The sequence below is a fragment of the Pelophylax lessonae genome, assembly GCF_965119305.1.
Source record: "Pelophylax lessonae genome assembly, chromosome: 5".
NCBI classification, from domain to species: Eukaryota; Metazoa; Chordata; class Amphibia; order Anura; family Ranidae; genus Pelophylax; species Pelophylax lessonae.
Genome location: NC_138772.1, coordinates 66,357,404 through 66,382,186, shown reverse-complemented (window position 1 = coordinate 66,382,186; position 24,783 = coordinate 66,357,404). Strand labels below are relative to the sequence as shown.

The 24,783-nt window shown below is 43.3% G+C and overlaps 1 protein-coding gene across 1 annotated transcript in view; it reads left to right on the top strand.

The window, feature by feature from the left end:
• Window positions 1-24,783, top strand: part of CUBN (cubilin) — a 439,455-nt gene that overhangs the window by 186,397 nt on the left and 228,275 nt on the right. The window contains exons 27-28 of the mRNA XM_082257511.1: window positions 4,474-4,658; window positions 22,348-22,507. Coding sequence (XP_082113637.1) covers window positions 4,474-4,658; window positions 22,348-22,507 — 345 coding nt within the window. The remainder of the gene's footprint in view (window positions 1-4,473; window positions 4,659-22,347; window positions 22,508-24,783) is intronic.

The following is a 24,783-nucleotide window of genomic DNA, read 5'->3' as shown; positions in this document are numbered from 1 at the left end:
TGTACATAGTCGAGGCAAAGGTGTATCCCACTCATTCCCTTCTCCCATCTCCTAAAACTACACTAAAACAACCAAACAAAGATGCCAGAGTTGTCAATGTCTCAGTTCTCACCCCCAGGGCCACAGCTCACAGGGGCTGGAGATGTAACCGGTAACAACGGCAGACCCACCTCAGGCCACAGGCCTGGAAACCTTGCTACATACAGTTGTGCTGAAAAGTTTGCATACCCTTGGAGAATTGGTAATTTACAATATGTACCATTTTTAAAGAGAATTTCAGTAAACGGGCCAAAACACATTTCTTTTATTTCTTATGGGATTCATATCCTGTAACTGCAGACCAACAGAATGGCACAATCATTAAACAAAACTTGGCAACATACAAACAAATGAAATAACCCCTGTTCAAAGTTTGCCTACCCTTAGTTCTTAATGTATTGCCCCCCTTATGACAGCGTGCAGTGTTTTGTAATAGTTGTCTATAAGGTCCAGAATTCTTGCAGGGGGTATAGCTATCCATTTGTCTTGGCAAAATGCCTCGAGGTCCTGCAAAGTCTATGGACATCTTGCATAAACCGCCAGTTTGAGATCTCCCAGAGTGGCTCATTGATATTAAGGTCAGGAGACTGTAATGACCACTCCAGAACCTTCACTTTTTTTTGCTGTAACCACTGGAGGGTCAGCTTGGCCTTGTGCTTAGGGTCATTGTCGAGGTAGAAACTCCAAGAGTGTCCCATGCACAGTTTTCGTGCAGAAGAATGAAAATTGTCTGCGAGTATTTTCTGATAACATGTTGCATTCATCTTGTCATCAATTTTCAAAAGATTCTCTGTGCCTTTAGGGCTCATACCCACATAACCCCCGCCCCCAAAAAACATCAGTGAGCCACCATCATGCTTCACAGCGGGGATGGTATTCTTGTCGCTATAGGCCTTCTGTAGGCCTTGTTAACCCCTTTTCAAACATAGCGCTTATGGTTGTGACCATAAAGCTCTATTTTGGTCTCGTCACTACAGATTACAGTGTACCAGAAGCTGCAAGGCGTGTCACGGTGTTGTCGGACATATTGTAAATGGGCTTTTTTGTGGCATTGGTGCAGTAAAGGCTTCTTTCTGGCAACTCGACCATGCAGCTCATTTTTGTTCAAGTATGGTCGTATTATGCTCCATGAAACAACCACTGCTTTTTCTAGAGCAGCCTGTATTTCTCCGCAGGTTACCTGTGGGTATTTCATTGTATACCAAACAATTCTTCTGACAGTTGTGGCTGCAGTTTTTCTTGGTCTATCTGACTATGGCTTGGTATCAAGAGATCCCTTTTTTCCACTTCTTAAGGGATTAAACAGTACTGACTTGCATATTCAAGGCTTTGGATATCTTTTTATATCATTTTCCATCTTTATAAAATTCCATTACCTTGTTACGCAGGTCTTTTGACAGTTCTTTTCTGCTCCCCAAGGCTCAGTATCTAGCGTCCACGTAAGAGCTAACAAACATATTGACTATTTATACACAGGCACTAATTACAATTTAAAAAGCCACATATGTGGAAAATGTACCATTTTAACCTGTGTGTGTCACCTTCTGTGTCTGTACCAAGGCCAAACATTCCAGGATATATAAACTTTGGATAAGGGCCATTTGGGTGATTTCTGTTATCATTGTGATTTAAAAAGGTAGCCAAACAATGTGATAATAAATGGCTTCATATGATCACTATCCTTAAAGTGTTACTAAACCCACAACAGTAAAATCAGTCTGTATATGTAGTAAAGCATGCTTGTTATACTCACCGTGGAACCTAAGGGGTTAATCGTCTGCATTGTTAAAAAGACCATGTCCCCTAATCATTTCCTGATAGTACAGAGTTCAGGGACAAGCTGCACATGCTCAGTTTGGTGTGTATTACTAGAGTCATTTGGACAGTGCATGTGATTAGCACAGGGAAGGGGTCAAGGTTCCTGCATCCTAATAGGACATTTATGGGAGAATGAAAACTCCTCCCATAAGCTTTAACCAGACTATGATGATGTCACAAGACTGCTGATGAGAAAAGGTACTTAGCAGTTTATATTTACTAAAATAATTACATTTCTATGCTCTGTGTACTGTGGGAGACCAGATATAGTGAATGCAGGCATGATCAGTCATATTTTCAATACCATTGCCAAAATTTAAATATTTCTGTCAGAGTATGCAAACCTTTGAGCACAATTGTAATTAAACACAGAGTTCCAGCCTGCCAAAGCAAGTTCTGAACCAAAACGCTGACATTGCCCAGCTAAAAGGAAAAGGTGCCCTATCTAGATTTCAGAAATGAATATAATTACTATAGAAAAAAATAGATGTCAGAACTACTGAAAAATATAAAAATGCTGACCACAGTGGCTTAGTGGTTAACGCTTCTGCCTTGCAGCACTGGGGTCCTCAGGATCCCAACCAGGACACTACATGCATAGAGTTTGAAGGTTCTCCCTGTGCTCCCTCCTACACCGTGAGAAAATAATGGAAGGGTTTATGGCTCCTGTATAAAATGTATCTAGTATGTCTATGTATGCATGTGAGGCAGAGACCTTAGCTCAGGGGCGAGGGCCACTTAAGTGATTTGGCAGGGGCGTAACTACAGAGGTTGCAGGGATTGCAATTGCAACCGGGCCCCATGCTCCAGGGGGCCTGTGAGGCTCCCCTGTACACTTGGATAGGAGGGGCGGCGGGTAAAGCGTGTAGAGAAATCACTGTCCTCCTTTTTCCTCCTGTAGCTGCAGGAGGAAAATGGAGGAGATTGGTTCCTCTGTATGCTGCCTCCGCCACTCCTCCTATCCAGTTCACTTGTGTTCTGCTGTCTTTGGACCCCTGTGTGCTCCCCTGGTCCTCCCCCCTACTGTGCTGCTGCAGGGGATGTGTCACAATAGAGAACCAGGAAGTGGTCAGCAAATATATAATTTACCAGCTCCTTCCTTTTCTGAATGGACAGAGTCCTAGTCAGTGACATTTTAAAAAAATTTAATAAAATGATAAAAAATAATACAATTAAAATACCAAAAAATAAAAACTACTGACACCAGTGGGTGAACTTCCAGGATCGTAAAGGTCACATTTGTGACAGGGCCCTGGCATTCCACCACCGTGGGGAGGCCCCAAGATGGCAGGAAGGGGGCCCACTGCAGAACTTGTGAAAGGGTCCCGCTGCAGGACCGTAATAAAGGGCCCAGCAATGAGAGTAAAGGGTCCCGGGATCAGTGGGAGGAGCCCCAGGCTTGAATGGAAGGGCCCCGGCCAGGCGTCCGAAGGGCCCTTCATGGTTTCTTTCACCGGGGCCCTGAAGGTTCTAGTTACGCCTCTGTGATTTGGTAACCAGTCGTGTGGCCACAATGAACTATGGGATTTTCCCAAGCCCCAAACCACAAATGTTAACTAGCCCTTATTGTCCTGAGCCCCCTTTAAGGCTGCTTTCACACTGATGCGCTTGAGCTATTGACTTCTATTACATCCATCTTACAGATGTGCTTTCAGAAAGCGTACCACAAAACGCAGGGTATAGTAGAAGTCTATGACTCTGGTCAGCAAACAATGAAATGATTTGCTGACCGCAGGAGCAATGCGCTTCACCTGTGGATCAGTGTGAAAGCAGCTTAATTACCCTTTTTTTATAGGTGCTAATATGCCCACTGCAAAAATACAGTGTATGTAATGTAGAAAAAACACTAACCCTTTCCCCTTCAGCTTTTGCTGGCATTGCTCCCCAGGCTGCCAGAAAGGTCCCAGGCGATGGCACTTGGTATCACTCTGCCTGAAACTACAGAGGAAGCATTGGCTTATGCGGCTCCTGCTCCCTCTGCAGTCGCCAGCTTCCTCTGCTGCTGGCTCCATGCACTCTGATGCTCTGGGATGGCGGGTCGGCAACCCGTTGATCCCAATCTGGGATTGCTGACCCAGCATCCCAGAGCATATGCATGCGCTTCCCTAGTTTGTGGTCATGGGCCACATCAGATGGCGGCCTGCGGGCCACAGGTTGAGCACCCCTGACTTGACGTAAGCGCCATGAGGACAGGCACTGATGTGAATGTACTTTATGTAAATTGTTAACGCTATATAAATGCATGTAATAAATGAAACACCAGGTAACCCTTATAATCCAGAGTTAAAATACTTACATGGGGTTTATATATCTGTATGTCTATCCTGAGATATACAAAGCACTACCAGGTTGGTGACCTGACTTTTCTCTCCTGCTCTTATGCAATGCAGCTAAATCCCCTTCCCCAGCCTGTTTTTGGACAGCAAAAAGCTACAGCAAACTCATTAGGTTGTCTCTCTGCTCCTTTCAGAAATCTTCCATGTCAGAATGTTGAATGTAGCACACCTGCTTGGCTTCTAGTGCTGCTTCCCCCTCTTCCAACGTGATTGCTGTCTGGGGTTCAGCTTTGAGTGAGAACGTGTATAAATGTTGTCTTTTATATCATTTAACTTTCAGCTTGCCAGGGAATCTTGATCAGTAACCGTAATAGTGGCATTCTGGAGAGTCCAAACTATCCAAAATCATATCCTTCCAACCAACACTGCAACTGGACAATACAGACCACAATGGGGAATACCCTCAGCTACATGTTCACAACCTTTGAGCTGGAGTCCTTTACCTGCCAATATGATTATATGAAGGTATGATATATATCTATTGCAAAAGTGAAGGTGATACACTACATAACTAAGGGCATGACATAATAATATTAGAAGCTTGTATGGTCTTTAAAAATTGAAGAGACTCTGTCACCTTGCCCTTTCTGGGAATTATGGGGAAGGTGGTGGTTGGGAGGTGTAAAGGCATTAAGTAGCATGTTAACATGTGTTTTGTTAAACCTGAAGTTCAATCCACTATTTTGCCTTCTCAGGTTCCTCCCTTTCTGCCCAATCAGCACGTTACTGACATTTAAATTAAAAATAAAACCTTTCTTTTTCATTTTAAAACTTATTTTATACTCATTGATGTCGCTAGGTCTCTGTGCTTCCCTATGCTTCTCTGTGCCAGCTTTTTTCAACCAGGGTGCCTTGAGGTTTCTTCAGGGGTGCCTTAGCAAAATGTCTAAAAATTGCACAACAAAAATGTATACAAGCCAGCGTGTGGATGAAGCCTGCCTTTTACTCACACAAAGCAGGTTTTCATTGTGCACCATTACAACCTTCTAGCTGCCGGCATCCTAATGACCAATGGCATCATCAGTTGATATTGAGGATGTCAGTCGCCTGCATAGCATCCTTGTTTGACCCTCCCCTGCCCCTCTCCATCAGCGTTGGGGTCACATTAGCGGAGTGATGGAGAAAAAATTAGGGAGAAGAGAAACAATAGAATACTAGTCAGTACCAGTTTGCAAAAGTGTATTTGCTTTGGAAGAATAAATCACCTCTAAGGTTGTGTGTCCTACGTGTGGATGTTGCTGCATTGTGTAAAACTATTAGAATAGGTTTTACATTTTAGAATGGGGTGCCTTGAGACTATTCATAATTTTTAAAGGGTGCCTTGACAGAAAAAAAGGTTGAGAAACACTGCTCTATGCAATGCAGGCAGATTGTGAATGGTGGGAGGCAAAGCAGGGTACATAGCTTCCTGAAAAAAAAATCATAGCAACCTGCTGTAGTACTTGTTGAGTAGGTGCAATGAGATGTGGTGGGCAGTAAATACACAAAGTTCCATTTTGCAAAGAAGGATGTATAAAAACCGCAGGTTAGTGCAAACAGGCACTCCAGTGAGGCTCACCCATTTGGTGCCACTTACAACTGTGCATCCATTGACTGAGGTCAGAGGACTCAGGGATGCTGACCGTGTCTGATACGAGGAGTGAAGTGCGGCATGGCTGGTCCAACCCAAAAGGGAAGCTTCCTGGAAAGGTAGACGTAGGCCCTGCTCTCTCCCTACTCCCCCAGAACCTCTCCCTAACCCTGGCATTGTCCCTGTTAGATGGGGAACCTGTCCCTTCCCTGTCTACTCGTATAAAGCTCGCCAAACCCAGGGGTCACAGTCTAAAATAGACTCTGATTGACCTAAGATGGCTGCCAGGGTCACATGGGGCATGTGCATCCAACTGGCTTACTGCTCATGTGACCAAGGAAATCATAGATAAATATAGCTTTTCTCAACTTCCTCTTCCATCTGCGTTGCCGCTGGGGCTGATCGCCACCTGCAGTGGAGAAAATAGACTGCACCTGCTTACATACTCATCTAAGGAACCCTCAGCCTTGATGCAAGCAGTGGGCTGGTTCTTTGAAGTAGTAATGAAAACAACAAAATGGTGTATGTCAGTCTAGAGGAGTGGACATTTCTAGGCTTTGCGTGTATGCAGATGACCGTAGGTGATGCTCACATTGTTCAGCCTGCAAGATTGAAAGACCTGAAATCCAATAAATGAGAGGGGCAGGCCAGGGATAGTCAGGCTGGGGAAGAAAGAACTATAGATGATGGACATCCTCCAGACAGGAAAGGAAGGGGACTCTATTTGATTCTCCACAACTTTTAATGCACAATGTGAGAAACTCACAGTTTGCAGTAAAATCAGAATAAGCAATTCAGTACAGGACAGGAGCCTGTACAAATGTGCAAGACTGAAGGGAAGGCCGGTGTTCTAAAATTTAGTCGGACCCGTGAAAATTCCGGACCCTCGTCACTTCCGGGGACGCTCCGTCACCACCAGCTGCTGCGAGCCCCGGTGCGCATGCGCACAAGGCATTTTCAAGGTCCGATGAAATTCTAAGACTTACGAACAGCTGACTGAGAGGAGGAGGGGCTTAGGTGGGACGCACAGACCGCTGCGGGATAATGTTACAACACCGCCGCGCAGAGCTGACTTAGAGGAGGCGGGAAGGAAGTGAATACTCATACTAAATAGTAATGATAAAAAATGTTTAGTATTTCTTCTTATTTTTTTTTATCATTACTATTTAGTATGAGTATTCACTTCCTTCCCGCCTCCTCTAAGTCAGCTCTGCAGCATGTTCCTTGCTCGATGACGCGGCGGTGTTGTAACATTATCCCGCAGCGGTGTGTGCGTCCCACCTCAGCCCCTCCTCCTCTCAGTCAGCTGTTCATAAGCCTTAGAATTTCATCGGACCTTGAAAATGCCTTGTGCGCATGCGCATCGGGGCTCGCATCAATTGGGTTATGACGTAGCGTCACCGGAAGTGACGAGGGTCCGGAATTTTCACGGGTCCGACTAAATTTTAGAACACTGGATTTCAGCTTTTGTCAGCCCTTTCATCATGAATGGGCCATCAATGATAGCCAATGCCCCAAAAATTAGACATCATCTCCTTTTTCTTTTACAAACTTTTTATTGAAAAAAGGAGATCTTACAAGTAACAATTGAAGTAAGTGTTGACATGGTTTATCTGCTCCCTCTTGCCTTACGCAACCTCCTATTGACCAGTGGGACAGCTCATCGTAGTGATGGGCCAATGGGCATAAATTGGGGGGTAGGATGGAGCAGACAAGCTCCAACACTACCTGGAAGTGTCAGAACTGAGCCCAATCAGAATGGCCCAGCATTCAATCATAGAAGTGACAGCTTCCAGTATGATTTCATTATAATTAATAAAAGCATGAAATCCCATGCTCTGCTGATTGCTTCTTCCGGCATTTTTAGGAGCGTTTACTTCCTGTTCCCCTGCTGAGTCTTGTAGGGATGAGGTCCTCAGAAGGAACCACAGCATGTGGCAGGGGATCAGGAGATTAATATTGGGTCATATTAGGATATGTGAAGAGTTCTGCCATGAAATACTTTAGGAAGGCTTTTATATAAACTGCAGTTTTTTTTTTTGTTTTTTTTTTTTAACAGCATTCATTTTTAATGCGTTGTTGTGTGCAGCTCAGCATATTCTACAACTTAAAGCTTAAGCAAAAGCTTAAAGAGGAAGTAAAGTCCCTAAAAAAAACGGGAGAAAAAAGCCCTGTAAAGACAAAGGCATAATGAGCTAGCATGCATCGCATACTAGCTCATTATGAAGTACTTACCTTAGAACGAGCCCCCACCGTTCCGCCCGCTCAGCAACAGGACGGCCGACATGTCCGGCCGCCCTGCTTCCGGGTTCGCGTCCTCCGGCCATCTGATTGGCCAGAGGGGCGATTACATCACTCCTGCGCCTGTGCGCGGGAGCCGCCGTTCACGGCACCAGGCTTTGAAGGAACGGCACGGGTGGCTGTTCCTTCAGAGCGCATGTGCCGATGACGTCATCGGCAGTATTCACTCTAAATATCTCCTAAACGGAGCATGCTTAGGAGATATTTATAGCACCTATAGGTAAGCCTTAATATAGGCCTACTTATAGGTAAAAGTGTGTGAAGTGGGTTTACAACCTCTTTAAACTCCACTTTTGTTGAGAAAAAAACATTCCCCACTGGGTGATCGATGTACATTACAAGGATTTTAACAAACTTTGTTGCAGATTCCTAACTATTGATATTCTGAAGAAATCCCTGTTTGTTCCTCTGTGCTTAGTGGGTCAAATGGGAGTGGTTTCATAATTATCTGTCAGCTGTGGCAGCTGCAGGGCTCTAATGAGGAAAGATGCTGGTCCTGCATCCCTTTAGGTGTGTTCCTATTGTGAGTATCTCACAAAAATGACATTTTTGTTGCAGGGGATACCAGAAATCTGACTTTTATCTTAGGCAGACTTCTGGGAAAATTGGTGAGCCAATCACACAAGCAGGAAATGATGTTTCTGGGGTGTGGTCAGTATAGATTCTGTGTACAGAACAGCTCCAGGCGGCCATATTGCATTGCAATTTCAGAAAACTACAACAGCTGCAGATTGAAAAGGAAAGATCATTTTTAATAACATTCGATTACAATATTATTTGTGTCACAATTGTATACGCTATTTATCATTTTTTCTTTTTTTGCCGTTTTTTCCCCACAAAAGTGGAGTTTTCGTTTAAGCACAGCTGCACTGTTTGCTGGATTATTTACCAGTTTAAATTCATTCATCCCCTTTAATTTTTACTATCAAATTTGCAGTAAGTAAATCACCACCACATCTGTTTCATCATCTCTAAATGTCTGAGGTTCCTCTAACTTAGTGAAATGGTAGAGCGTGTGATGCCAATCAGGGGAAACTGACTCATTGTGGTCACTGAAACAGGATGTTATACTATGTGTGCTCATGTGCCAGATTCAAATTACAGATGTAGGGAATTACTTGGACTTGGAGTGCAATAGGGAGAAAATACAAATAATGCATTTGTAGTACACTAAAACAAAACACTTTAACCACTTACCCACCGCCCTATAGCAGTTTTATTGCTACATGGCGGCCGCCTTGCGCAGGATCACGTGATATACGTGATTCTACATTTCTGGGTATTGGCATGAGTGCACGACGCCGGAGGCTCGCTCCTGCTGTGATTCTAAACAGCAGGAGCTGATCAGCGGTTCCCGTGGATCCGATGTCCGCAAGCACCCGCCGATCGTTCAGGATACAGGCAGAACAGCGAGCTGTCAGTAAGGAAAGCATTGATTCTGTGTTCCTGCAAAGCAGAGACATAGATCCAGGGCTGGGACAAGGGGTGGGCAGGAGGGCCGGCTGCCCTTGGCACAATGGTTTATTGCAGGGAAGAGGGCACTCTGACCCTAACCCTAAGGAAAGGGGGGGGGGGGCACAGTTTGGCATCTTTGCCCTGGGCGCTGGATGACCTTGTCCCGCCACTGCATAGATCTATGCCTTCCCCTAGTACAAGTACCTCCCCCACTACAGTAAAACACTAGCTAGGCACGCAATTATTGATTGATTTACCCTTTCATGTCCATAAATATTAGGACATCGACACAATTCTAATCTTTTTGAAATGAAACAAACAAGATGTGCTTTAACTGCAGACTTTTAGCTTTAATTTGAGGGATTTTTTTGGTATAGCGCAAAAAATAAAAAATGAGGAGGGGATCAAATACCACCAAAAGAAAGCTCTTTTTGTGGTAAAAAAAAAAGTACAAAAATTGTATTTGGGTACAGTTTTGCACGACTGCGCAATTGTCAGTTAAAGTAACGCAGTGCCGTATAGCAAAAAATGGCCTGGTCATAAAGGGGGGTAAATCCTCAGGAGCTGAAGTGGTTAAAGAAGAACTCCATGCAGGGGTTTTTTTTACATAGTTACATTGGTCCAGCTTGGATCAATGTAACTATGGGGTAGATTTACTAACACTGGTGAACACAGAATCTGGTGCAGCTGTGCATAGTAACCAATCAGCTTTTAACTTTAGCTTCCGTTTTTTTGGCGGATCTGAACGATCCCCCATGCATCCCTATGGGGCATCGGATGTCAGCGGAGACATGTCCGCTGACATCTGATCCGATCCGTCAAATCTGGACGGATGGAAACCCTATTTTCCATCCGTCCGGTGGATCGGACCGGATGAGAACGGACCGACGGTCCGTTCCCATCCGATTCCCCCATAGAGATGTATGGGGAACTGACAGCTGTGTCTCCGCACACATCGCGGAGAACAGCTGTCATCCTCTTGCTCAGCGGGGGATCGGGGGATCGATTCCCCCGCTGAGATAAACGGAGTCTGTCCAACGGACGGATAGTGTGAAAGAGCCATTAAACGTTTACAATAAAACTTGGAAGCTGATTGGTTTCAGTGCAGAACTGCACCAGATTCTGTGTGCAACTGTTTAGTAAATCTCCCCCCATGTACTGTACATACCATACCTGCCCGATGCCCCTGGAAGCTGGAAATTCCTTTAGTAGGCACCGCTACTCCAGTGATTTCCACTAGCTACCAGGTCTTGTGCTGAGCAGCTGCCTTTCTGCCTAATAACCCCTTGGCACCAGCCGCATGCTAATATGCGGCCTCTCGGTGGGTGGGCCTTGAAGAATATTTGCATAAATTCATAGAAGGCTTGTATTTTTTTTTAATGCATACAAGGCATTCTCTGATTGGATGAGGTGGAGACTGTGATGTCATCACTCATCCAATCAGAGAATGCCTTGTATTCATTTAATTAAATACAAGGGGTTCTATGAATGGCAGCGATATTGAGTGAGCAACTCCCTGTGGTAAGTGTGCAGAAGGAAAGCTGCTCACATGGAACCTGAGCAGGATCCTGAAGATCACGGCTTTCACTATTGTAGCGCTGTCTACTACAGTGATCGCCAGCTTCCTCAGAGGCCCATCAGGTTTGAGACATGCTTACATTGTGCCAAGTAAGTAATCATGTAAGCATGCAATACAGATCATACCTGGAGTTCAGCTTTAGTGCTTATAAATGCTGGGCCATTATGGTTGGGCGAAGCCGAAGCGCCAGCACTTCCTGGTGGTGACCATAGCTCCCAACTGCCACTGATTCCAAGTGACTGTCCCTGATTTGGATGAAAGTTCCTCTGTCCCTCTTTCCTCCTCACGTGTCCTTCCTTTTGGTCTGATCTATATAGTGGTATATAAAATGCTCTTTTTACCTATCAAAAAGTGTTTCCCAGTGCCAAACCTTTTATCCAATTTCTAAATTGCTGCATTTGTAAATTTCAAAAGCCAATATAAAGAAATAGTAGGAGTAAAGGAAAGCACTTGTGGGTTTAACTAGTCATTTTTTTTTGTATAATTGTCCTTTAACCACTTTAAAAGAAGAATTTTCCCCCTTAATGACCAGGCCCTATTTTGCGATTCGACACTGCATTAATTTAACGGACTATTGCGCGGTCGTGCGACGCTGTACCCAAATAAAATTGACATCCTTTTTTTCCCACATACAGAGCTTTCTTTTGGTTGTATTTGATCACCTGTGCGATTTTTATTTTTTGCGCAATAAAAAAAAAGTGCGACAATTTTGAAAAAAAAAAAACAATATTTTTCACATTCCATTCTTCAAAAGAAAAATGTAAAAATCAAAATTTTTTAACATTTTAGGCCAATTTGTTTTTTGCTACATATTTTTGGTAAAAAAAAAAATTGCAATAAGCATATTTTGATTGGTTTGTGCAAAAGTTATCGCGTCTACCAGCTACGCGAAAGATTTATGTCATTTTTATTGTTTTTTTTTTATTTTTTTTACTAGTAATGGCAGCGACCTGAGATTTTTTTGCGGAACTGCGACACTGCGACAGATCGGAGCCCTAACTGACATTTTTGACACTTTTGGGGGGACCAGTGACATTACTATAGTAATCAGTGCTAAAAATATGCACTGTTACTATACTAATGACACTGGCAGGGAAGGGGTTAACAGTATAAGTGATCAAGGGGTTAAATGTGACCCTAGGGGAGTGATTCTAACTGTGGGGAGGGCGTGGCTTCTGAGATGACCATAGAGACATGTGATCCTATATAGAAGGATCACATGAACTCTGTGATCATTTCAGGGAGAAGGACGGTCGGCTGTGTTTACAACAGCCGGCCGTCCTTCTCTCTCTGCCGGGAGCAATCGCGGGTGTCAGGTGGCAATCAGAGCCGCCTGACACACGCATCGGCTTCCTCGCTGCCGAGTGGGGGCGGGAGCGTGCCGCCGCCGGCGCGTGCTCGCCTCTTAGCTTCCCACGCGCGACCAACAGAGACCTACATCGGTTTACGCAGGAGAGCCACCCTGTCGCAGTAAAAAGGTGGCGGGTGGTCGGGAAGTGGTTAAGGGGGTGTAGTGGGGGGGGGGGTATTCTATGCCTACATACCTTTGCTAATAGGTGTCCTTAATTTCCATTTCAAAAAGTTGGGAGGTATGGTGGTGGCTAGTGATGAACTCGGGCAAGTTTGAAGTAGGGTCTGAACCCACCTGTAGGAGCCCGCCAGGATGCTGTCACCTGTATAGGCCAATCATCTGCAGCTGGGGCATCCCCTGGCCCACAGCCAATGAGCTTGTGGGGAATGCCACGGCCACTTATGATTGGCCCAGTACAGGTGACAGCTTCCTGGTGGGCTCCTGGCTAGAAACTGAACATGCCTGAGCTCATTCCTAGTGGTGACATGGTTATCTGCCCCCTCTTGCCTTACACACCTTCCTATTGGCTAGTGAGGCAGCCCATTGTAGTGATAGGCCAATGGGCATACATTGGGGATAGGATAGAGTGGACAAGCTCCACCACTACCTGGAAGTGTCAGATTTGTGCCCAATCAGAATGGCCCAGCATTCAATCATAGAAGTGACTGCTTAGAGTACAATTTCATTACAATGAATAAAAGCATGAAATCCTCCAGTATGTAGTATATATGATATATAAAGCTTTATTGCAATCATTTGCTTAGGTAAAGCTCTCTAGCAAAAAAAAAAACTGAGAAGATATGCTTTAGAATTAGGATAATAAATTGTAATTTGCAATGCTTTTTTTCATTCAGACATGCAAACCCTGGCATGAATGAGTCATTTCTTCTTTTTTTTGTTCTAAAGAAAAACTGTCAGCTACCACACCCTGCCAGCTCAGAGCAATGTGACCGCTAGCTGTTGGAAACTTGAAATAAAAGGCTGATTTTGCTTGAGCCTTGGTGAAATCAGGACGGCATGCACAGATAAACTGAAATGCAGGCAGAAAAATGTGATAACACTCTACAGTAACTGCATCGGCCTAGTTCAGTCTTTATATAATTATCGGAATCAAGACAAGAATTATTGATTTATGTGGATAAATGTAAAATGCATGTAAAGATGTTTTCTTTAAAGCCAGACTGCAATTTTAGTTTAAATTGGCTAAAAACATTCCAAGTGTATTTAAATAAAAGTTTATGTAGCGCACCCCACAAAGGAGCTGCAGAACAGGGATCCCCCACTCCTGCACAGCCAGGCACACCGAATCTTCACAGGCGCACAGAGTCAGGGAACAGTCCGTAGCTTTGTTTTTTTGTTTATTAGGGGTTAAAAGCTTGGATGTGGATAGGAGCTTACAGGATGCCCACTTTACTTCATCAAATTTAAGGGACAACTTCCTTTATACAGATATACAGTATATACAGACTCCTCTTCACCTTCCTCCTGCACACACTTGGCCTTTCTCTTGCTCAGCCTCTGCTGGTTCACTTCTGGAGGAACTTGACAGACTCCTTGTCAGGTCAGTAGTGGCCCATTACAGGCAGGAACTCACAGTCCCTTTACATTAGCACACGTGGAGTGACCCAGCATGTAACTTTCCCTTCTGCTTTCTTTGTGGTCACTAATGTAAGCACCATCATCTTCAGGCAATACCAGCCCACCTGGCTGCAGCTGCCTCTCTAGAAGACTTAAGGTAGAAAGGTAGAAGACTTAAGCCCACCGCTGTCTTCAAGGGGGACTGGCTACATGTGGCAGTCTCCCCCCTTTTTTGGTCCCCACCAGTGTTGAATTAGTCAGTCTGTTCTCAGTTTGCTCCTGTGCCTCCAGGAAAGCTTCCTCCCTTGTGTCTTTGGCAGGATCCTTCCAGCATCTGTGCTTCGGCCCAAGGCAGAACACCCCCCCTTCCCCAGACTAGAGGGCACCTCTCAGGACCACTGACAGCCTCCACAACACTTTATCTCCACCTTCCACCTGATTGACCTGCTGGCATGGCCCATGTCTATTTATGGGGTAGTCTCTGCTCCCTGCCAGCCCACTTCTGGGGATTGGCTGAGGCCCCACAAATATTCATGGCAGCACCTCCTAACCCCATCCTCTAGTTCTAGAAGGTTCTCCAACCTTCCAGCCCAGGGGGAGGCACCAGAGAGCGCTTCCAGGATGAGTCATCCAGCCCTGGCCTCTAATAGCCCTGACCCAATTTCGTGGCTCAGGTTATTCTTGGCCAGAATATACTTTGCCTACTCTACCAATACTAGTAGCACACGCTAGAGGGTGCTTTATGTACAAAGTCTCACAGTTGGTTTTCTATAGAAAGCAGCCATGGGCTAATTAGATTAGCCTGCCCCCTCCCCCACTGCAGAGAAGGACCCTTGCTCTCTGTATGTAGGCAATGTAGGCAATGAGGTTCATTTACTAAAACTGGAGAGTGCAAAATCTGGTTCAGCTTTGCTTAGAAACCAAAAAGCTTTTAGTTTTTTTTTTTTGTCAAAGCTTAATTGAACAAGTTAAAGGCTGATTGGCTATCATGCACAGCTGCACCAGGTTTTGCACTCTCTAGTTTTAGTAAATTAACCCCATTTTCTTTCTATAAAGGTCCAACATACTCCTCCTGCAGAACTAGAAGACTCCAATCAGCAGGGAGCATGAGCCCCACTACAGATAGTTACGGAATTAGTCCAGCAACTCTTGGCAATCATTTCATTGTTCTTACTGCTCTGATGAAAGGTGAACTCTTAAGTGTTGGTTTACTAAAGGCAAATAGACTGTGCTCTAGAGCTTAGTAAATGAGGGAACGCTCTGTTGACTTCCATTATACAATCACATACAAGTAAAAATGATAATTTTTTAAAGATTTTCCTTGCATGTGATTGGGTATTCTTTGTAAAGTGAAGCTTTAGGTTATTTATTAAGCTCTATAGGCTCATCTTTGAGTTGAGAGGACGCCTTAAAGAGATTGTAAACCTCCGAATTTTTTTTTTGAAAAAAAAAAAAAAAAACCTGAAAGACAAACACATAATGATATAGTATGCATGGAGTGGGGTAGGGTTGGACCTACTATTAAGTTGTATTTGCCATCTGTGTCCTGGCTGAGAAGGTTCACCCCTCTTTTTGTCTTGTTGACTTTCTACTGAAGAGAGAAAGTGAGGGAAATTCAAAAATGTTAAATTGGGTCACCAAAGAAGTGAGGGAAATTTTTCCTTTTGGGACAAATGTTCTGATGACAGCTGTGTAAGAGGGAAATTAAATTCACCTAGTTGTAAGAACCTCTCATTTTCTTTTGTGTTTCAAGTGCAGATGTTGGGAAGAATGTCTCCCTTACAGTATTGTCAAAATTCCACTCTATACAGGAAGCTAAAACGATCATTGGTGTCATGCCATAGACTCTGCCAAGTGGCACTGGTCCTGGAACTATGCAGACAGTGAGCTGATTTACTAAAGGCAAATAGGCTGCGCACTTTGCAAACTGCAATTGCACTCTGCAAAGAATACCCAATCACGTACAAGTAAAATAAAAAACTGCATTTTTGCTTGAACATGATTGTATGATGGAAGTCAGCAGAGCTTCTGCTCATGTTCTAAGCTCTAGAGTGCAACTGCACTTTGCAAAGTGCACAGTCTATTTGTCTTTAATACATCAACCCCATCAGTCAGTCAAAGCTAAAGGAATGAAGGAACCTCTAGCAATCTCTTGAGGAACCTTAGGGTTCCACAGAAACCTCATTGAGAATGACTGGTCTAGGGTGCCACTGAAAGGCAGCTATACTTACCACCCCTGGAAGCTGGTGTTCTCCTCTTGCCTCTGATGCTCTGTGTTGTGGGTGGGTCCTCACTTACAGTGCAGGATTGCTGGTCCTGCATTGCAGGTGATGATGTCAGAGTACCAGTAACACCAAAGAGAAGTGGCTTCAAGGGACCGGTTGCACAGAGAGGAGTAAGCCCTCAGGAGCAAGGAATAAGGTATATAATGGTGCCCTAGGCAGCAAGCATTGACCCTTTGCAATGTGGGGGGGAGCCCCCCTGTAGGGGTAGCTTTTCTCTGGAGTTCAGATTTCATAACCAAACAGCTTGGACCAAATTCAGTCTGAATCAATACCGTATGTACTTTTAAAGAACATCTGTGCACAAACTTTATTCGTTTGACTGTGTGACTAGAAAATGATGATGTATATTTCTTGTGATCTGTACTAAAATATGAAAAATTGGATGGTGGGTTTTAGGTTTTGAAATGATGCATGTCAGTTCCCTTTTTGGAGCCTTGCTTCCACTCACTGCTGTAGAGAGTAGTGTCAGTTTACTGGGAGGTTGCCATGGAGAAGGAGATCTGTATATACCGCACTCACGCGGTCAGGAAATGGTGTCAGATCTGTGCATTAAGGCTGAAAGCGGGACAATGCTATTTCTGTTTTATTGGTTGTTGCTAGGAAATAATGGAAAACACCAAAAATATTCTATTCTCCGTATGACACGTATGCAGTGATTTTATGGATGAAACTACATGAATTCATTACAAACATTTGTTTTATTAGTGGTGTGTTGCATGTTTTTGGGAATTTGTGGAGGACACATTAATCGAAAGTAGAATATGAGCACAAATATAACCAAATCAACAAGAATGCTGATTGGTCCCGGCATGCAACAGCACTTTTGTGCATATTCTTTTCTGCCCGGGTTAGTGGAATCAGCTACTTAGCGGCAGTTGATAATAGATCACTGGGCACATAAGGGTAATTTACTAAAGTCAAATAGACTGTGAACTTTACAAGTGCAGGGCATTTGCTCTGGAGCTTAGTAAATGAGGTGAAGCTTTACTGTTCAAATACCCAATCACATGCAAGGAGAAAAAAAAAACAGCATTTTTGCTTCCACGAGATTGAATGATAGAAGTCAGCAGGTCTTTCCCTCATTTACTAAGCTCTGGAGCAAACGCCCTTGCAGAGTGCAACTGCCCTTGTAAAGTGCACAGTCTATTTGTTGGCTAGTAAATCAACCCCATACTGTTCTTGCTTCACTTAAAGCAGAGTTCCGCTCCCCCCCCGTCCAAAAATTAAAAGTCAGCAGCTACACACATACTGTACACATACTGTAGCTGCAGACTTTTAATATTAGGACACTTACCTGTCCTGGAGTCCAGCGATGTCGGCACTGCAGCCGATGTTTCCATCGGCTAACGGGTGCTGCCGCCGACTTTGCCGATAAGGGAACCCGGCAGTGAAGCCTTGTGGCATCATGGGCGTGTCCCTACTGCACATGCGCGAAACGTGCTTCGCATTCCTATTGGCTCAGCAGCGGGGAAGGAGGAGGGGCCAAACTTCCAAGGGACAGCGCCGTATCCCGGAAGTGGCGAAGGGTACCTGTCAAAAACAGGTACCCGTTCCCCCCTTCCCCCCTGAAAGGTGCCAAATGTGGAACCGGAGGGGAGGAGGAAGCAAATGAGCGAAAGTTCCACTTTTGAACTCCGTGGAACTCCGCTTTAAATGCTACAGATTGGCAGTTGAAGGTGTACATGGACAGCCAAGGATCGCCATAGCCTGTGTTCATTCCATTCTGTGAAACACAGTTTTTTGTTTTTTTTTTTTTGCATGTAGGAGTTTACAAATGTAGAATGTAAAGTTACCTTATGCCGTGTAAACCCAAGCAAACCGATAAATACACAAAGGGGGTGATTTACTAAAACTGGAGAGTGTAAAATCTGGTGCAGCTCTGCATATAAACCAATCAGCTTCTCACGTCCGTTTGTTCAATTAAGCTTGGACAGAAAAACCTAGAAGTTGATTGGTTTATATGCACAGCTGCACCAGATTTTACACCCTCCAGTTTTAGTAAATCAACCCCAAAATATCCAGTGTATCCAGAAAGTATTCACAGTGCTGTACTTTTTCTACATTTTGTTATGTTACAGCCTTATTCCAAAATGGATTCAATTATTTTCCTCAAAATTCTAGAAACACCCCATAATGACAACGTGAAAGAAGTTTGTTTGAAATCTTTGCAAATCTAATAAAAATATAAAACAAAAAAAAATCACATGTACATAAGTATTCATAGCCTTTGCCATGACACTCAAAATTGAGCTCAGGTGCATCCTGTTTCCACTGATCATCCTTGAGATTTTTCTACTTGATTGGAGTCCACCTGTGGTAAATTCAGTTGATTGGACATGATTCGGAAAGGCACACACCTGTCTATATAAGGTCCCACAGTTAACAGTGCATGTCAGAGCACAAACCAAGCCATGAAGTCCAAGGAATTGTCTTTAGACCTCGGAGACAAGATTGTATCGAGACACAGACCTGGGGAAGGGTACAGAAAACGAATGGCCCCCATCATCTGTAAATGGAAGAAGTTTAAAACCACCAGGACTCTTCCTAGAGCGGGCCAACCCGGCCAAACTGAGCAATCGGGGGAGAAGGGCCTTAGTTAGGGAGGTGACCAAGAACCCGATGATCACCCTGACAGAGCTCCAGCGTTTCCCCTGTGGAGAGAGGAGAACCATCCAGAAGAACAATCATCTCTGCAGCACTCCACCTATCAGGCCTGTATGGTAGAAGCCACTCCTCAGTAAAAGGCACATGACAGCCCACCTGGAGTTTGCCAAAAGGTACCTGAAGGACTCTCAGACCATGAGAAACAAAATTCTTTGGTCTTATGAAACTAAGATTGAACTCTTTGGCCTGAATGGCAAGCATCATGTCTGGAGGAAATCAGGCACTGCTCATCACCTGACCAATACTATGCCTACAGTGCAGCATGGTGGGGGCAGCATCATGCTGTTGGGATGCTTTTCAACAGCAGGAACTGGGAGACTAGTCAGGATCGAGGGAAAGACGAATGTAGCAATCTACAGAGACATCCTTAATGAAAATCTGCTCCTGAGCGCTCTGGACCTCAAACTGGAGCGAAGATTTATCTTCCAACAGGACAACTACCCTAAGCACACAGCCAAGATAACAAAGGGGTGCCTACCGGACAACTCTGTGAATATCCTTGAGTGGCCCAGCCAGAGCCCATTTTTAACCCTGTTGAACATCTCTAGAGAGATCTGAAAATGGCTGTGCACCGACCTCCCCATCTAACCTGATGGAACTTGAGACGTCCTGCAAAGACAAATGGGAGAAACTGCCCAAAAATAGGTGTGCCAAGCTTGTAGCATCATGCTCAAAAAGACTTGAGGCATCACATACTAGCACATTATGTGACACTTACCGGCAAACAAAGCCCTCGTCGTCCACATCCATCCTCGCCCGTCTTCTTTCTGGGTCCGCAGACTCTGGCTGTGCTATTGACCGGAGCAGTGTGACGTCACTCCCGTGCATGCACGCAAGAGCTGCCAGTCACGGCACAGGGCTCTGAAGAAACGGTACGTCATTGGTGCAGTATACAGTAAATATCTCCTAAATGGTGCCAGTTTAGGAGATATTTACAGTACCTATAGGTAAGTCTTATTAAAGGCTTATCTATAGGTACAAACAGTACAGGGAAGTTTACAACCACTTTAATGTTTCTGCCTTTCTGTTCAGTGCACATCCTGCGTTTCCAATATGGGTGTCAGAGGGACAGGAAGTGAGGACAATTCTCCCCAGAGTGATCACAGAAATGTAGACTTGATAGAAATATTGACTGTTCCTTACTCTACTTACACACTTATATGATTCAAAACCCCTTTTTGAAATCGAACTTGTTCTCGTAGCGCACAAAAACGTACATCTTTTATTGCAGGCACTCTGTGAGGTCGTTAATTGTTTATGGCACCTTAACGCACCTTACTAAAGTGCTTGAGAAATTGCACAACAAAACAGATAGTAACACCATACATTTTGATGCAGTTCAATTTACAAAAAATAGGCATGTTCTTCTTTGGCGTGGCCTGAATGGACTGCCCTACCGTAACCTACGCAAATGAGCGTAAAAAAAACACGCCAATGCACGTGTGCTGTCACATCACACAAATGTGACTTTTGGCTAAAATAAAAACACTGTTGGAAGTTCTTTCCTTTCCCAACTATAAATTTGCTGCTTCCAGCAGTCATGTTGACACCGTAATTGCCTTTGTGTATTTTCTATGCTTTTTATTGAGTTATTATTACACTGCCACCTTGTGGTCATTGTATTATTTCCAGTTAGTTGATATAATTTCCTTCTTCCTCATTGTAAATTCCTGCTATTTTTCCTGCAGGACACACACTGTGAGTGAGGAAGGAAATATTCCTTTGGATCACTTTAGATACCAACATCTACTGCAACATATTGTTTAACTGAGCCTTCTGCATGCAATAAAGATATTTGCAGATTCTGAGCATTTGGTGACCTCAGCTGTCTGATGAAGATTGTAAGCAGCAGTTCACTCGCTCCCTTCAGGCCAGGCATTGAGCTCCCACTATGGGATAAGTCACTATTACAACAATTGCATAGTTGCCAACATTTAAAAAAAATTTCCAGGGACACTTTGCAGCACAGCTATCAATTACCACACCCACTTCCCTGAAGCTCCGCCCACTCTGCATAATTAATCTTGCCTATTTATCAGATTATAGAGTCTACTCAATATAGAGAGAATTACAGGAGATTAAAAAAGGGAATGTCAAATTTAAGGCCACAGTAGCAGAGTTGGAATAAGTCTCCCATTCAGCTGCGCTACTTCTGCGTAACATTTAAGGGCAGCCCGATTAACAGGCGCTTCCAGGGACAATATAAATTACCTGGGACAGGCTCCTATTTGCAGGGACTGTCCCTGGAAAAAAAGGGACAGTTGGCAAGTATGCAATTGGGGTCAAAATATTACAAAAATTTGTTTCATCCTGTGCTCCCAATGGAAAGAATTACCATCACACCCTGTCCTAATTAAAAATGATGGGAAATCTCTGCAAAAGGGACACAGATATCAATCCAAACCTGACAGAGAATCTAACTCTTCCCCAATATTACAAAAACTAAATTCCAAAAACTGGCTAAACTTGGGCAGCCATTCAATGACCTTTCTTTCTGCATTTGTGATTTAGAAAATATCGGAGCAGCAGAGCAACTGGTATTTTCAGGTCAGCAATGCCAGCCTTTGATCTGTGCAGGTTTTCACACCAATATTTTTTCATGTTCTATAAAAGTGCTGTTTGTCTATTGCCGGATCTTAGAGCTAAACGTTTCTTAAAAAAAATAAAAAAGATTTGACTTTAGTTCTACTTTAAGCCCCGGTGGTGGGGGGCGAAACGTGTCAGGGGGGGGGGGGCATGGTTTATGGAGCAGAGCTGGCTGAGGTCATTATACACTATCAGATACACTCCGTTGTTTAAAGTGAACTTGTCAACATAGAAATATAGAAGCTGCCATTGTTTTCTTGTTTTGTAAAGGTGTAATCTTGGCTTGATGTAATGTCAGCATACCTTAGATTTTTTCATTTTGGATAGAGCAAGGGAAGGTTATAACCCCTGTTGTTTTTTTGTTTTTTTTGTTTTTTTTTTTCGTCATCTGTGTCCCATTGTGGAGATTTCCCTTCACTTCCTGTGTCATAGCCCAACAGGAAGTGAGAGGAAATCTCTCCAAATTAAGGGAATTTCTTGGGGACCCCCAGGTTACCAGAACTAGTGTCTCCATTGGAAATATTCCCACTGTTACTTTTCTGGGGAAAACCCAAAATGTGGGATTTTCTTTTACTTTCAATGATAACGGTAAATAGGAAAAATAGAGAGAGGGAATCTTCTTAACGGGGGCACAGACAGCAATAAAAACTGACAAGCCTCCTAATTCCTCTGCACTCTATACAAAATAAAAAAAAAAAGGTTTTGCCTTTAGTCACACTTTAATCACAGATGTGTAATGCATAGTTCACCAAGGAGTCCTGTTAACAAGTTTATCTTCTTTACAGCTCTATGATGGACCTAACGACCAGGCAAGACTCATTGGAACCTACTGCGGAGCAACCCTTCCACCAGGGGGCACCACTAATGGTACAAGCCTTCACGTTGTCTTCCATTCAGATGGATACAATGAACGACAAGGCTTTCAATTGATGTGGAATGTCAATGGTGAGAAAATTATTTTGGTTACAATATTACATTCTAAATGAATTGTATGAATATTTAAAGCAAGTAAATGTTAAAAAAAATTCAAATTTGCAAGAGTCAAAGTGCAGGTAAGTAGGCATCTGCAGTAGGCTTAAAAGGGGTTTGACTTAATAATTAGGATAAGAGTGCAAGAAGCAAAATGCTCATTGCAAAGTACTGGAACGCACAGCAACCAATCACAATTCATCTTTTCGGTCATGTATGATTCCACACAAAAAGATTGTCTTCAAAGCAGAGTTCCAGCCAAAAATAACAAGATACAGATTATTAGTCAGTTGAAAGATGAAATAACAAAACCAGCTTTTGCTGCAATATTCACCTTCAATACAGAGATTTCCCCTGCAGGTTTTTTCCTGCCACTGGAAGTCCTCAGTCTGATAACCAGAATCCCCACTCCCAGAGCCCAGGTTGTCCTGGACCCACCCCCAGCCTGTGGCTGAAAAGAGAAGCAGCACAGTGCTGAGCTCATCTCTCTGCTCTCTCCACCTATCAGCATGCTTCTTCAGCGCATGAACTGATTGGCTCCTTGTACTGCTTCTTCTTCTCAGACTCCAGCCCTGCTGTACAGGAACTGCGAGAGACTGAGACCAGGTCAAATTCACGTACTTATACTGCTTGCATGTTTAAAAATAAATTGAATGATGTATTCATGATTACAGGGCTGCATTAATATGTGTATTTTATATCTGCTTAGAGTTCAGCTTTAACCTCCCTGGCGGTATGATTATGTCAGGAATTCTGTACCAAAAGCGGTACAATTTTTTTCATGGAAATTTGGCGTTATGTATTATAGGCCTACAATTCTTAGTAATTACTGACTTAAACCTGACCAAAACAAGACTCTAGTAGACATCCCAGATGTGATAAATTTGAAACACAAATGCATGAATTATAATCTAATCAATAATATAATTTTATTATATAATATAATATGTATATATATATATATATATATATATATATATATATATATATATATATATATATATATTATATAATAAAATTATATTATTGATTAGATTATAATTAATGCGTTATATATATATATATATATATATATATATATATATATATGTGTATATATATATATGCGTGTGTATATATATATATATATATGTGTATATATATATATGCGTGTATATATATATATATATATAGTGTGTGTGTGTGGTGTGTGTATATATTTATATATATATATATGTGTATATATATATATATAATATAAATGTTATGTGTGTGTTTGTGTTTTGTACAACGTTCAAAGTTTGAATTTCCCTCCCTAGTTCCGCTCCCATGCAGCATTGCTGCTGCAGGGAACGGAACTAGGAAGTCATCACACCGATGGAGGACGGACGAGCGGCGGGGATCTCAGATGGCTGGCGATCACAGCAATGGGAGATCATCGCTGGATCGCCAGGAGAAGGTAAGACAACGCTGCGCACTCTGCACATCCACCCCGAGTCGTGACTCGGGGATACCGATAACAGCATAGAAAATCCACCCCGAGTCACGCTCGGGGATACCCCTAGGCAGGTTAAAAGCATATGTCAAGGTAAGATTATGAAAAAACATATGCAGTACATCTTTGGTAAACATGTACACTTCCCATTTTATATCCCCTTTAAGTGGATGTAAACCCTTACATACACCCATTGAAAGACCTGGCCTCAAATAATAAACAGAAACTTAACAAATCCTCCTACATAAGTTGAACCTGTTTATCTGCAGTCTTCTCTTCTTTACATCCATTCAAAATCCAGAATTTACACAGCTTGTCTGAGATCCAGAAAGCAGGGGGCAGGGACTTGAAGTTACACTTAGTTAGGAGAGATGAGAAATGACTGCAGGGAAGGGTCATATCCTCGTTCACACAGCACATAGGAACAAAGCTGAGACTATCAATCACAGGCTGTGTGCTGGAGCTCTCTCCCCTGTCACCCTTCTGGGGAACCAGGCAGCAGATGGAAATGATGCTTGGTGCTCTGTATTGAGACACATATACACTATAGGGGGGATATCATTTGTTCATATTTCATGTGTGAGATTTAAAACCACTTTTAGCAAGCTGTAACATAAGTACAAAAAAATAACCATTGATATGCCAGAAAGATAATGAGCGCCTGCTTTCCTCTTTGACTCAGCCCCAAATTCCTAAGCACATGGTGTCAGCCCTGCCCTTTTTCATTTCTGATAGCTTGGAAAAGAACGAAGACCCCCCCTTATATCAGGGGTCTCCA